Genomic DNA, 15329 nt, shown 5'->3' on the forward strand with positions numbered 1-15329 from the left:
TCACTGCTGGTCTACACTTGTGCCCCACCTTAATGATAGCTTTTAAAAGTCCTCTTTCTGCTGAAGACTGCATACAGACATAAAGAAGTGTTGGCAAGGGTTTCTCCATGCTGACTGTAGTGGACTACGTATGAAGACGTCCCGCTATAATCGGTGCCAAGTGAAGTGCAGCTCAATTTTAAAGAAGCATGAGGAGTGTCTCATTTAAATGAAAGGCCAGACACCACTTGAAACAACACATATAGGCTTTGTAACCTTTCAGGAAAACAAGTCTATATATTAGAACTACATCGCAGTGGAGCGGAAAAACAACTTGCAGAGACGGCAACTTGTCAGAAATGATTCACGTGTTTCTTTCATTCAGAAAAAAAAAAATCCTTCATCTGCAGGTGAGGACAACGTCATTCTGAGAAGACGAGATGAATTGCAGGCCAGGCTCAACTTTTCATTATAAACACACTGAAAACTTTACAGTTTACTGTCAACACACACACATCACACATCTAAAGTCAGGCTAATTAGAGTGCAATATTTTCACTTAAGTGCTCTATTTTTGCGGGTTTTAAGATGATTTATCTCAGTTTCTGTATTCTGTCACTTTCATTTTAGCCTAAAGAGTAGCCCACTATCTCTTTTTTTCAGATTCCTCAGATAAAGCCACAATCTCAGGGCGCCACACACTGAGAAACTCTGAAATCCCATTAGCATTTTGCTTTCATTATTTTTAATCAAACCCAGAAAACTGACACATATTAATTAATATCCATTACCAGTTTTTTTTTTTGCCTCTGTCCCAGAGAAGACGTTTGGGGGGGGGGGGGGAGAAGCAATTAACTTAACAAAATAATCAAAAAAATTGTTTCAGGAATCCCTGATAAATGTCATGTGAGGTCCCGTCTAAATGTAAGAAGTGTAATACATTCTTGCTGTCATATTCCATTAAACTGCTATTACAGTCTTGATAGAACTATTAGTCACTACATTATTAATAACATTAATGTATTTACATTTTTGGTGTACAAGCCTGCTTTCATGCAATAATTTATGAACCAGACTTCAGCTATGTTATAATGTTACCCATCTATGCTTCTTTGTGTTTATTATTGATTGTGAAAACAGTCAAAATTCCAAGTGAAGCCCCCTCTGCTCTCCCCCACCCCCCTTAATGTATTGGAGTGGGCTGTTTACATTAAAAGGACTGGAATAAGTGCATTTACATCTGAAGCATAACTTCATAATTTACATTCGAACATTTATTAGAGGTGACAAACGAGCATTTGGTCCACTCGTGCTTTTCCACAATGCAGCACTCATTCAATCCATATAAATTACAACTGGGCTTGGGAGTGCAAGAGCAAATTATTTTATTATATTTATGCATGTATGACTCTATAGGGGGTTACTAAGACAAACAGGGAATTACTTGATTAGGCCAACTGTGGTTAACAAAGAAAGAAATATGAGACTGAGGGTCGGGCCAATCAAATTTCAGCATTATTTAAATACTTGGCCTCAATTCAAAAATCTAAAAAACACAAAGATCTTAGTGTAAAAGCTTAAGATCGATAAGATTGTTGCAACTATAAAATGAGTAAACTGCAGACTGTGTTTCAGCTTCACTTAACAGCAGACTACTGTGTATTTTATACAGTATAAAGAGCTCCGTTATGTATTGCTGTCCCAATAGCTTACGCTGAGCTAGAACTAATATTATTCAATTAAAAGAAACTTGCCTAAAAGGCAGTATTATATTACATAATTAGACAGAGCAGCATTTTCAGAAGTGTAGTTACAAATGCGCTGAGGGGATCCCAGCATTTGAACAAATATCTGGCGCTGTAGGGGAGCTTGCCGACAAATTAACAGCTAATAACTTACTGGGAAGGCAGATAAAGAGAGAAAAAAATGTTCCCCAAAGTGTCAATTACAAACAATATTTCCTCTGATTTCCCATACTTGTGAGAGCGTGATGTGCTAAAAAGCCAATATTGCAATGGTGCTCATTTATTTCTAGTTTTATTTTTACACACTGGATTCATTCACAGAGAAATAATTCAGCAGCGGCAACGGGGATTGTTTAGGATAGCTGTGAAAGCGTAAGCATATGGCTCCCTCGTGAGAGCACTGGTCAGAGAGGAGAGAGACAGACGGGCGCAGAGACAGGGGGAAATGAAGGGGGATTCAATCAAATTCATGTTCATTAAAATCAGAGGACATCACAAAAATTAGAAAGATGCTGACAAATCAAAGGGTCTCAGTACCTGAATTACCATAGTCATTTACTTATTAAAGCCAGGATGCTTCCTGTCAATCAAGAGCCATCACATTCTCCATTTGCGGCGGAAAGCCAGCGTAATTGCTTCTCATACTAATCAACACAACTTGTGTAATTATGCCTTGAAAGTGACATTGGAGGCTGAGAGCGATGTGAGCAGTCTTGACAGCGGAGACATCTCAGATTCATCGGGAGATTTCCAGCCTCGCTGCGAGGAGACAAGCCACTCTCAGACCAAGTTACTCACTCGAGCAGTTTACAACCATAAACACAAAGAAAAGACGATAAATCAAGCTGAAGTAATTACAAAGCAGAATAGAGAGTATAAAGGAAGCTCAGCTCAATAAGGCCACTTTCCCAAGTATATTGAGGCAAAATGACTACGCTGTAATTAAACTGGTGTCGTATTTCTACCATTTCTTAAGTAAACATATTATGACAGTTCACTAAATTGTGGGAGAATAGGAAATTACAGCTCCGTTACCATGTTGTTTACATTAATGTACTTGCCGAGCCGAAAACCCTACAAATAAAGCTAAGTATTCATTAAGGTTTATTGAATTTGGCTTAATCACAGACTTTACATGTGTCTCCAGAATGAACTTTGGGTAAAACTAGCTTCAACATTCCTCTGAGCATTGGAAAACTATCCAAACCATATTCCCAGGCTGCATCTGTCAGTAGTCACACTGCGGCCCAGCCAGGAAGGTCAGAGCGAGGTCAAATTACTGCAACAAATCAAGAGCCACGGGCCATGACATGAGACTCTATCCACATAAAATATGCGTATTATTGACACACAGTGACAACGGATTCTTCTTCATATACTATGAACTTTACAGTGAATTAAAGGATTTTCAATGCTCTCATCAAAACCCAAAGATACAGATGCTGCATTGTCAGGTTTGGCAACGCAGATCTAGTCCGGCTCAGCACATGAGGCAGAGACCACAAAAGAAAAAGAGGTGGGAGGAACCATCAGAAATAAAAGTCACCAACATCAAAAAGAAGTCAACTGATAACTCTGGCATACTATGAGGGGAATAAGCGTAATGATTTCACATGCGAACAGAAACGAAGATGACAGATTTATGGCTCGTAAAAAAAGTTCAAACAACAGAAAAACCAAAAACCCTTGTCTGTGTCATTCTTCACTCATGACCTCCAAACTTTAGCACATGTTGAAGACAAAGTAAAGAAATGCTCTTTTGTGGCCAAATATGAGAAAAACAAGTACAGTAAGTGACGTAGAAAACACAGGCTTTTACAGGAAAAGCCTCCGTGATTCAGCCTCTGCGTTCGACTCTAATGAGTCAAAAAGTGTGACCTGCACTTAAACAAGAAGTCACAGCCAGAAGCTGTAAACTCATTTTCCCCGTCCGAGCCAGCAACGTCGGCAGGACCTGGAAGATGTGCTCCGAGCATGCACGATAAATCTGACGTGAAATCATAATCATAAAAGCAATTAGCTGACCCTGCGCCACTCGTCCTTGGACATGACAGTGAGAATTCATACAGAGTCCTCTAAGGAGGCTGGCTGCCGGGTTGGGCGAGGAGGGGAAAAAGTGCAACACAGCAACAATAAAATGGAGAGCCCTTCCTGTATCATTAACCACCGAAACAAACAGCGCATGATGCACAATGAGTGTTGCGCTGAGAAAGAGAGAATCGAGCTTTTATGGTTTTTAAAAGAGAAAACTTTACCACAACTACTGAGACGAACTGTGGTGTGTACGTGTACACCTATGGGCATGGGAAATAAAACAGATATCAGGTCACACTGTGGAAAAGACAGCATTCAAAATAAGTTTACTTATCTGAAATTTGACATTACAATAAGAATAATGATGCTTTGCACACTTCTTCTTTGTTCTGTGCTGCTGCAGAGCTGCGTGCAGCATGTTTACAGTCAATGTGACAGCACACTGAATCTATTGACTGTGAGATGGCAGGTGATCAGATTTATTCTACTTTTCTCTTTCAGGGAGTGTGTTAGAATCTAATGTTATCTAAAAAAAATCTCTCTTCGCACACACGCACACACACACACACACACACACACACACACACACACACACACACACACACACACATATACATATAGTTTCTCGCCATCACTTCCCACCCAGTAATTACAGCGAGGCCGAACTAGTGGCTGCCACCTAGTGACCGTCTTCTCCAATAATCATGAAATATCTCTATGGCTCGCGCCCCCACTCGGACCATAACTCTCCTTTACTGCAGACAGCTCCAATAAAGGATTACAATTACAATTAAAGTAATGAGCAAAGAGGAAAAAAGGAAAATCTCAGCGAAGGTTCCCTTGACTAACTAAATGGTAGCCTAGTTTCTTGACAGAATGGAGTTACCATACCAGACTCATTACTGGCTCCCATTTCTTATTCTGCCCTAATAATTAATTTGGGGCGTGTTGAAACCTGGAGTCCTCAAAAATTAAAATAATGGTTTTGAAAGTGATAAATGTGAAATGAATTGAAATATAAATGATCAAATAAGAGATTAACTTCTTGTTATTTTTGCTTTATGGTGGTGGGAATACAATAAACTAAAGTTCAGATCACTTACTGTAAAATGGATTTTCTTTTCTTTTTTTTTGCAAAATTGTCATAAAATCCAGTGAAGAAAGGTACACACGCAGAGGATTGGTGTAAGGACATATATTTCCACCAACACATGTTCCATGGGGGGGGGGGGGAGGAAGTCATTAAGGACAAAAAAATAACTGAGTCATGACCCGAGAGTAACCTCTTGACTTCCTGGTATCACCACTGTGTTACATTTGTGTTACACCCACGCATAAGTGAGGGAAAATAAATCTCTTTTTAGCGCCAACATATGAGGTACATCTGTCTGCCTGCGACTCGTGGGGCTCAGCAGAAGAGCCGACAGGGAGAGAGAGGAAGGTGAAATGAGGAGAAAAAGAGCCAGAAACAGACAACAGGGGACAAGAGCAGCGGTAGTGCCTTGATGTCGCTGGCTGGAGCGATTACTATTGGCACGTCCTCTGCCAACCTGCCAGGTCCCCCACAACTCCTGCACTTAACTCACTGTTCTTTTTCCTCCCTCTATAGTGTGATGGCTATTGCAGAGAGGCTACGGAAATTTGGAGACTGCTGAGCCAAAACAGATCACTTCAAAGCGGCTTATTTAACGCTTGCTAAATTTTTCATCACAGTCGCTTAATATCCTGGGGAAGGGGAGCTTTTGAAGTTGCTGTGAGACCGGGGATGTTCTTCTTACAATTCTTTTCCCCCTCCCATTACCACCCTCCCTCTGATGTATTCAAAACCCCAAAACCTAAATACAAACACACACCCAGTGAACACTACGTATATGCCCACATGCACACAGGGAGGTGTGAAAATGGCAAAGGCCTACCTATTCATTTGGGGCTTGTGATTTTTCAGCGTGCAGAGCGTAGACTCTAGAGGAAGGCCTAATTCTACCAGGGGTACCCAAAATAATTAGAATCATATTTGTTCCTGTAGATCAGCTGCACACCCACACAACAAAAAGGTTGTGGCAGCGGTTATCCTTTTTTGTGGTGGGTGTTCACAATCAAAATCAGGGACTAACTGACTCTGGTCTGATGATTTTCTGCTTTTCTTTGTCAAACAGCAAAGAAATTATGAAGGGCTTTATTCAATATTTTCGGACATTTTATAGACATTTTAAGTTCTTACATATTAGGCCTGCACAGTTAATCGCATCTTAATAGCGTTTACCATTTTGGCTTCTCACAATTAAATTAATATGATCAACTGCGATATTGAGGTTTAAAATGATCGCTCCGCTCATAGCCAAACTACGCTGCATTTAAAATCAAGCGCTCCTTAAACTAACACTCGGCCACCAGGGGGCGATCGAGAGCTTTCGGCTTCACTTTTGGGGAGCGGTCATGCCGCTGTGCGCAACAGCAGCCCGTGAAAAACTTGCTGCGGCTGCAGTCCAGAGTAGAGGAGTAATAAACTTTATATTATGTGTTTTGCCCATCTGCTCTTTGTAACATGCACTGAATTCAGGTGGAGAAGAAGCTTGTTTTGAGTCTTATTTTAATGCTAAGATTGTGTGTAATTAGCAGGAATGTAGCACAATATGGAAGTGAAAGCAGTTTATTTAAATCTGAAAGTGCAATAAAAGTATGAATAATAAAATAATAACGTAAAAAATAATTAAATCAATGAATAGTCGTGATAATCATGAATTCAATATAGACAAAAAATAATCGAGATTGTCATTTTGGCCATCATCGTTATTATTATTATTATTATTATTATTATTATTATTATTATTATTATTATTATAGCCCTATTTCATAAAATCTTTAATCATTTATTTTTACTACTAAAATATTAGAAATGTGGATATGATGGCCAAACAGGTATATATTTTTAGTAAGTGAGCACTCAAATATGTAAAACAATAATAATAATAATAAGAAAAATTTATTTAATGCAACTATAATGCAGATTTTATAATACAACAAACAATATCATGAAATACAGAAATATATGCATCACAATCTACTACAACACTACTGGATATTATGTTGATGTATTTCCTGGTTTCAGAACTGACCCTGTTTTTTTTATCATGCGATCAAAGGGATTTGTACATTTATTGTTGTGATGCGTTTCAGTGGATTCGAAGGCAGCGAGGACCGAGTGATCGGAGGAGACGAGGGGTGAGCAAAGGGTGTCACTGCAGGGAGAGAGCACAAAGACTAGGGAGACACCGGCAAGAGACTGGCAGGGGTAATGGCCATGGCAGCGATGAGTGGAAGGTGGGAGGAGGGGTGGGGGTTATAGACGGAGACGTAGCAAGCCGAAGTGAGAGCGAGCAAAGAGCAGCGCCAGAGGCAACAGCAGCGGCTGGCAGCGACTGGTATACCAGTCAACCATGATGGAACACACACTCAAACAGTCTCTCCCACCCTCCCTCTCTCTCTCTCTCTCCCTCTCTCTCTCCCTCTCTCTCTAACTGCAGGTCCAGGCCTCCCCCTCTGGCCTGGATGGTGGCAAAGGCTGTGGCACCGGCCCCGGAGCTGGGCCCTCTTGCCACAGAGGAGATCCCACACTGTGCACTGTGCCAGGGCCTGCTGATCTGAGCGAGGTGAGTCAGAACCTGTTAACATGACTGGTGTCCCCAGCCTGACACAATGGCTTGTCTGACATGCACATGTGCACATAAATGTTATACAAACGTGTGTGCTCTCTCTCTCGCTCCCTCTCTCTCCCTCTCTCTCTCTCCTCTCTCTCTCTCTCTCTCTCTCCCTCTCTCTCCCTCCTCTCTCTCTCTCTCTCCCCTCTCTCTCTCTCTCCCTCTCTCTCTCTGCCCTCCCAACCCTGCCAGCACTCCCTTTCCTCTCATCCAGATAAAATCCTTTCAGACATAAATTTCAATTATTCACCTCATCCAAATAATGCCATGTGACAAGAATTATCCCTACTGTAATAATCCACTTAACTTGGAAAGAGCAGCTCATCAAAAAGAGAAAGGAGAAAAGGGGTTGGATGTGAGGGTGGTGGTGGTGCGGGGAGACTTGTCAACCAGTCTCGAATCAGGACCCTCATAACAAGAATTTCTTCCCTTTTTGAGGAGGCAGTCTTGAAGCGCACTGGGATGATGAAATTGAAGTAAATTGAAAGAAAGCCTGGGAGAATGCTCCCACAATCAATAACCCCAGGATTAAATTAGCCTTGGCATGAAGGGATGATGGGGGGGAGGATGAAGAGTGAATGGTGGTGAATGACATTGAGACATGTAGGCTGAACAATACAGCACTCCTATAACCTGGATGCTGTGTCCATACAAGGACAGGGAATGTACCTGTGATGTATTCCATCCCACTTAGCAATAAGACAGTGCTGGCTATAGTCGCTGTCATCGCTTGAGCCGAGCAATGTCTAATGAACACTTCCCTTCACACATTAATAAAAAAACAACTGATGTTTATTGTCATTAAATGTTACTGGCTTTGCATGTATTCACAACTTATGAGGACTCTCGAGACCCCGAGTAACTGAATATTCATAATTATACTACTGTAACGCAGCAATCAAGCAATATTTACAGATGCTGTGGAATTAAAATATTATTTCACCGCAGACTACATCTTAAAGAATGAATAAGGAAACTTTATTTTCTTTGTGTTGTGCGAACGCAGGAGGCTGAAGGCATGCTGTGTGACTAAGACACAGTCTATAGTTAACAAACTATATTCTTTTCTATTAGTTATGTACGGACTATTGGGAAACTAATTCAAAAACATCCTGGACCCAATTGTGGGTGATGACCCATTCTGAAAAACTAAAGAACACAAAAGGTATGTGGTAAAAGGTTAATGCTAAACATGATTAAAGCTCTGTCAGGGCACCAAATAGACGTTTCCTACATGCGTTTTACTCTAAAAGGCAAAGAACAGGAAGTACACTTTCATTATGGACTTAGGGACATCAGTGTGCTGCTAAAGTGACTGGCTGCTAATTGGAAGCCTGCAACACTTGATCTCTCGGGGGAATGTTTAATTTCATCTGATTAGTCAAGGAAAAGATGAAAATAAACTTCTTTAAGTCACTAGATCACGAAACAAACCTCACTGTTCTTCAAACATGCGTCATCAATTGCCAAGAGTCCGTTGACATTCATTCTCTCCAAACACTACAGCAGCTGACTTCACTGGTTCGCACAAAGAGCAAAAGAGACTGAGCAGTGAAAACTGTTAACAAAGTCAAACTAATTGTTTGAATTGTTTTTATATAATTGTGGCCATTAATAGTACATGGTTGATAATCATGGCATGAAATGTGAATATCATTTGATCTCACCTGCTATATCTATCTAATATGCACTTATTTGAATTAGGCATATTTAAATTATTTTGTTATTTTAGTCCACATTGCTGTTATCAGTTAGTAATTTGTACTAAATACTGAGTCCTTACCAGTGCTTCTCTGGGGGGTGCTGCTGCATCGTCTCCAGGAGGAAGGCCAGGCTGAGAAGATAAACAAACACTTGTGTTAGAGTGCCATCTACTGGAGGCCGGAGGCTGTGTTGGTTTAATACAGCAATGTTAAGATAGAAGCAGAGGTGGAACGTAACTAAGAACATTAATCAAGTACTGTACTTCAGTACAGTTTTAAATACTCGTACTTTACTTGAGTGTTTATATTTTCTGCTACTTTATACTTCACTACATTAATTTAATTTAATACTTACAGTTACTAGTTACTGCGCAGATTAAGATTCAGAATACAAAGTATAATCAAAAAATGCATTTTGATGCACGATAAACCGTTAACGGTAGAATTTATTGATCCTGGCGGGAAATTCATAAACTACGGAACAGCATATAAAGTACTTCAAATGACCAGCTGCAACAGTAAAGTCCTTTACACATTACTGCATCAGTACTTAATAATAATAATAATAATAATAATAAATATAAATATATATATATATATATATATATATATATATACACACACACAATTCTGAAATGGGCCATTCTACATAGTGAATCATTTTAATGTTGGTACTTTAAGTAAATTTTAGAGTATTTGTGTATCTAGATCTATGTACTTCGATGAATCACAGATTAATGCTGCTAAAATTAAAAAACAAAGAAGAACGTTTTCAAACATCAACATCAACATAAATGCTGAATGCACCGAAAATCTAGTTATGTCAATGGACAAATACAGTAAATTGAGCTATTTGCATTGCATTTATCTAACCTGCTGCAACATTTAATACAGAGTAGTAAAGGATATACTAAGACATAAGATTGATGTGTGTGCATAAGAGGGTCTAGATGTTTTTGGATATAAATGTGTGTTCATGCACCAGATTATTCATTAGTAAATAAGTAAGCCTTAAGCAAATGTTCAAGAGTTCAGTTCCTTACTTAATTGTCTTTCCTCCTTCATCGGTCTCTGGGTTTAGTCAACATAAGATCTACCTTTTAATGGTTCTGTTTTGAACTATGCACATTTAATTCTGGATACAATATGGTATTTATTCTTGCTGAAATATAAAGCATTGTAAATGTAGAGGCAAAGTATAAAGCTGTCCCTGGCTACAAGTTTTTCTTTGTGTTCTTTTTTTCTCGGAATGATCCATGCATGTCAGCAATTCAAACCAACAGTGTTAGCAAAGAGCCGAGTAATCCACCAGGTTTGTTTGGCTTACAGTGACCTTTCCACATCATGTCATTAACTGCACATAATAAGACAGAGAGAAGACAACATGGTCAGGTGGAAGGACGTACTAAGCAAGGTCATGGTAAACAGACTAAGTAAGCAAGCCATACAAGTTTTAGCAACATATGGTGGGGCACAAGAAAGTCAGCTCGGCCCTCCGTGTCTACTTGTCAACACAAGCATGTCTGAACTTTTGGAGCGTTGCAGGAGCTAGCTAGCATGCTAACTAGCAAGTATATGCTAACCTTCGCTAGCAAAGCAGTTATTAAAGTAACGAAATAAAATGATGGCATGCAAGGGTCACTACATCTAAACACAGTATACTGTCGCATCTGGACATCAAGAGGCAAATGTTTTAGCTGCATAATTGTAAACCTGTGTTGGTGGATCAGGTTGGTCGGTGGATGCCATCTTCCTCGTTTTCTTACAGGCTGCTCGAGTGAGCCACGCTCGATTGCTTTTCCTGAAGGATCAAAGGTTCATATTCATCACATAAAAAGGACAATTTTACCTATTTGGGCCCAAATACTATATTTAGTATGATAAGGTAAAATGCCAACACATTTGTTGTAATTGCTCTAAAGTCTTGAAATCTGGTAAATACATACTTGGGGCGAGTATCTAACAGTACAAGTTTGAAATATTTAGGTAACATGAAAAATCACAATGTTATCAATACACAAAGTCAGGATTTTTTAACAATTTTGAGAAAATGCTAACATTGTTTTTATCAAATGTTTTACATATCATTTTTAAAATACTCTAATATGTGTGCCTATCTTTGATATTCAACTTGTTATGTACAAAATATATTGCTCCTTGTAGTTTCTGAGATGGCCTACAGCAATTTTCTTATCATACTATAATAAGAGGAAAATCAAAATTCAGTGTACACAACTTCACATGAACGCTCAATTATATTTCGTCTGGAGTCCCGTTTACAAGCAAGCACAATATCACCTGAATTGATAAAAGTCTTAATAATAATCAAAAATAATTCATATTAAAATATATCACTTTTATTGGCCAAGTATGTGTAATAAAATAATAACATACAAATAAAATAAAAGAATTAGTCCACAAGTCAAGTCGAGTCAATTTTATTTATAGCCCAATATCACAAATTTGACTCAGGGGGCTTTACAATCTCTATCCCTTTGGTGGATCACTTTGGATGAGATAAGTAATACAGTAACACTTTAAGATGCTCGTTGTTTCAGCAGATTGTATGCTTTTGTGGTGGATTCATTTACAAAAAAATCTAATAAATTGAAACAATAGTAAAAAAACTGTGGAACTGAGGGCATCGGGGCTCCTGAAGATCTGGGTGTCCCCTATGTCCATTTCATAATCCATCCTCTGTACGCAGTCTGACTGCTTCAAGACAGTCCTGTCAATCACGGCCAGTATGACTGATACATCCCTATATAAGCTGTAATAATAATGGAACATAAAACTTCATAATCACCACCAAGTGACACATTAAAAGAAGTGAAATTAGCTACTGTGACTCTGAAGACAATGCTGTCTTTATGTTTCCCGAGAGAAGTCGACACATTTTGAGTAAGACTCCATTGATGTCAAAAATAACTTCCCCTTCTATTATATGGTTATTACGCCGGTTTTGACCAATGAATATAACTGAAAAAATAAAACACAGACATCCTTAAACTTTCAAAATCCCAGGGAAAAAAACATTGTATCAAAGAAAACCAATAAAGAGTATAAATACCGCTGGGATCAGGAGATACACTCATTACAAAATAGTGGCTATTGTGAGAAATAGGGAAGGGAATATAAAAGGGGTAAAGTAGGACACAGCAATCTGAACACCACACTTTACATTATAGGGAACCAAGAAATATATATCAGAGAGGAAGGACATGAAGAATATGTCAGTCTAAATGAATCCACTCCGCCTGGTCATGTTAATACTCACATTCCTCGAGGCACTGGCCGAGGAGGTGGAGTTGCGGCCATATTTGACTCAAACCTCTTGATCAATCCTAAACCTAAACTAAACTATAACTCTTTTGAAAGCCTTGTTCTTACGCTCTCAAACCCAACATGGAAAACAATAAAGCCAGTTTTATTTGTTACTGTGGACCGCCCTCCTGGTCCGTATTCTGAATTTTTATCTGAATTCTCAGAATATTTATCAAGTTTAGTCCTTAAAACAGATAAAGTAATTATTGTAGGTGACTTTAATATTCATGTGGATGTTGATAGTGACAGCCTTAATAATGAATTTATCTCAATATTAGATTCAATTGGGTTCAGTCAAAATGTACGTGAACCAACTCACTGTTTAAACCACACTCTGGACCTTGTTCTGGGATATGGTGTTGAAATTGAAAGTTTATCAGTGTGTCCACATAATCCTCTTTTATCAGACCATTTTTTATAACTTTTGAAGTCCTGTTACTGGACTACAAGCCAGTAGGCAGAACATCCTACGCTCGATGTTTATCTGAAAGTGCCGTGACTGAATTTAAGGAAGTGATTCCATCAGCACTTAATTCAATACCAGGACTCAATATCAATATAATGGAGGACTCCAATGCTAACTTTAGTCCCTCCCAAATTAATCATCTTGTTGATAGAGCTGCAGCCTCACTGCGAATAACACTCGACTCTGTCGCTCCTCTAAAGAAGAAGATCATAAAACAGAAAAAGAAAGCTCCATGGCTTAATTTACAAATCCGCAAACTAAAACAAAAGTCGAGAAATCTTGAAAGTAAATGGCGTTCCAATAAATTTGAAGAATCTCATTTAGTCTGGTTAGATCATCTTAAAACGTATAAGAAGGCTCTCCGTAATGCCAGAGCAGCTTATTACTCTTCCTTAATAGAAGAAAATAAGAACAACCCCAGGTTTCTTTTCAGCACTGTAATTAATTAATCTCCTCCTGACCTCAATTGGTAATGACTTAACTTTAACCTCCGGAATTTCAAAAACATCTGTAACTCCTGAAATATATCTAGACTGTTTTACTCCAATCAACCTTAACCAACTAACTTCAACAATCTCATCATCTAAGCATCAACCTGTCTTTTAGACCTGATTACAACTAAACTGTTTAAAGAAGTTTTACCCTTAATTAACACCTCGTTATTAAATATGATCAACCTGTCTCTATTATCTGGCTAAGTACCACAATCCTTTAAAGTAGCTGTAATAAAACCACTTCTTAAAAAGCCTAGTCTTGATCCAGAGGTTTTAGCTAACTATAGGCCGATATCTATCTTTCCCTTTCTCGCTAAGATCCTTGAGAAAGCAGTCGCAAAACAGTTATGTGATTTTTTACATAATAATAGTTTATTTGAGGTTTTTCAATCTGGATTTAGAGTTCATCATAGCACAGAGACGGCACAGGTGACAGTTACCAATGACCTTCTATTGGCATCAGACAAAGGTCTCTGTTCTTGTCTTGTTAGACCTCAGTGCTGCTTTCGACACTGTTGATCATGACATTCTACTACAGAGACTGGAACATTGTGTTGGCATAAAAGGAACCGCACTGAGTTGGTTCAAGTCCTATTTATCTGAGCGATCTCAATTTGTATGTGTTAATGATAAATCCTCCATGACAGCCAAAGTCAGTCTTGGAGTTCCGCAGGGTTCTGTACTTGGACCGATTCTATTCACCTTATATATGCTTCCTTTGGGCAATATTATAAGGAACCACTCTATAAACTTTCATTGTTATGCGGATGATACCCAATTATATCTATCAATTAAACCAGATGAAACCAATCAATTGGCTAAACTTCAAGCATACCTTAAGGACATAAAAACTTGGATGTCTAGCAACTTTTTGATGTTAAACACAGATAAAACTGAAGTTATTATACTTGGCCCCAAACGCCTCTGAAACACATTTTCTAATGACATAGAAGCTCTGGTTGGCATTAACTTGGCCTCCAGCACCACCGTAAGGAATCTTGGCGTCATCTTTGATCAGGATCATCTACGTAACATTGCAAAAATAAGACACGTCCTGTCTCAAAATGATACAGAAAAACTAGTCCATGCATTTTTTACTTCAAGGCTGGATTACTGCAACTCATTGTTATCAGGTTGTCCCAAAAAGTCCCTTAAGACTCTTCAGTTGATCCAAAATGCAGCGGCACGTGTATTAACAAGAACAAGGAAACGGGATCATATTACTCCTGTATTAGCTGCTCTGCACTGGCTCCCGGTAAAATACAGAATAGAATTCAAAATCCTTCTCCTGACTTACAAAGCAATTTATGGTCAGGCTCCAGCATGTCTTAAAGATCTTATAGTACCTTATAAACCAACTAGAGCATTGCGCTCTCAGACTGCAGGGTTACTTGTGGTTCCTAGAGTCTCTAAGAGTACAATGGGAGCCAGAGCCTTCAGCCATCAAGCTCCTCTCCAGTGGAACCAGCTCCAGTTTGAGTTCGGGAGGCAGATACCCTCTCCACATTTAAGAGTAGGCTAAAGACTTTCCTTTTTGATAAAGCTTATAGTTAGGGCTGGCTCAGGCTTGCCTTGGATCAGCCCCTAGTTATGCTGCTATAGGCTTAGACTACCGGGGGACACCTCCCTGCTCTCTTCCTTCTCTTCCTCTCTCCTCCCCTCCCTCTCTTCTCCCTCTCTATCTGTATGCATTTATGTAAATGTATGTTACTAACACAGCATTCGGGGCATCATCCCCGGAGTTTCTGTGTCTCATGTGGCAGGTTGCCACTGATAAAGTTTACGTCAGGATCATGAATCGTGGCTGCGCCTGCTGCCCTGGTCCTGCCGGACACCGGGAAGCCTTTTTGACATTTTCCTGGATTCATCCATACTTTCTCTTTTTC

At 39.2% G+C, this 15329-nt stretch overlaps 1 protein-coding gene across 4 annotated transcripts in view; it reads right to left on the minus strand.

Annotated features, from left to right (window-relative positions):
* The window catches only part of pex14 (peroxisomal biogenesis factor 14), a 45384-nt gene extending 34422 nt beyond the window's left edge, over nt 1–10962 (minus strand). For 3 of the 4 annotated variants that reach the window (XM_029436414.1, XM_029436413.1, XM_029436412.1), the window contains exons 1-2: nt 10873–10959; nt 9240–9290 (exon numbers count right to left, since the gene is read on the minus strand). In XM_029436414.1, the coding sequence (XP_029292274.1) occupies nt 9240–9290; nt 10873–10908 (87 nt within the window). In that variant the 5' untranslated portion in view covers nt 10909–10959. Of the gene's footprint in view, nt 1–9239; nt 9291–10872 lie in introns of all 4 variants that reach the window. The other variant, XM_029436415.1, reaches the window with a different exon arrangement.
* Between the last annotated feature and the right edge of the window lie 4367 nt (nt 10963–15329).

Source organism: Cottoperca gobio, chromosome 7 (assembly GCF_900634415.1).
Source record: "Cottoperca gobio chromosome 7, fCotGob3.1, whole genome shotgun sequence".
In the NCBI taxonomy this organism is placed as follows: domain Eukaryota; kingdom Metazoa; phylum Chordata; class Actinopteri; order Perciformes; family Bovichtidae; genus Cottoperca; species Cottoperca gobio.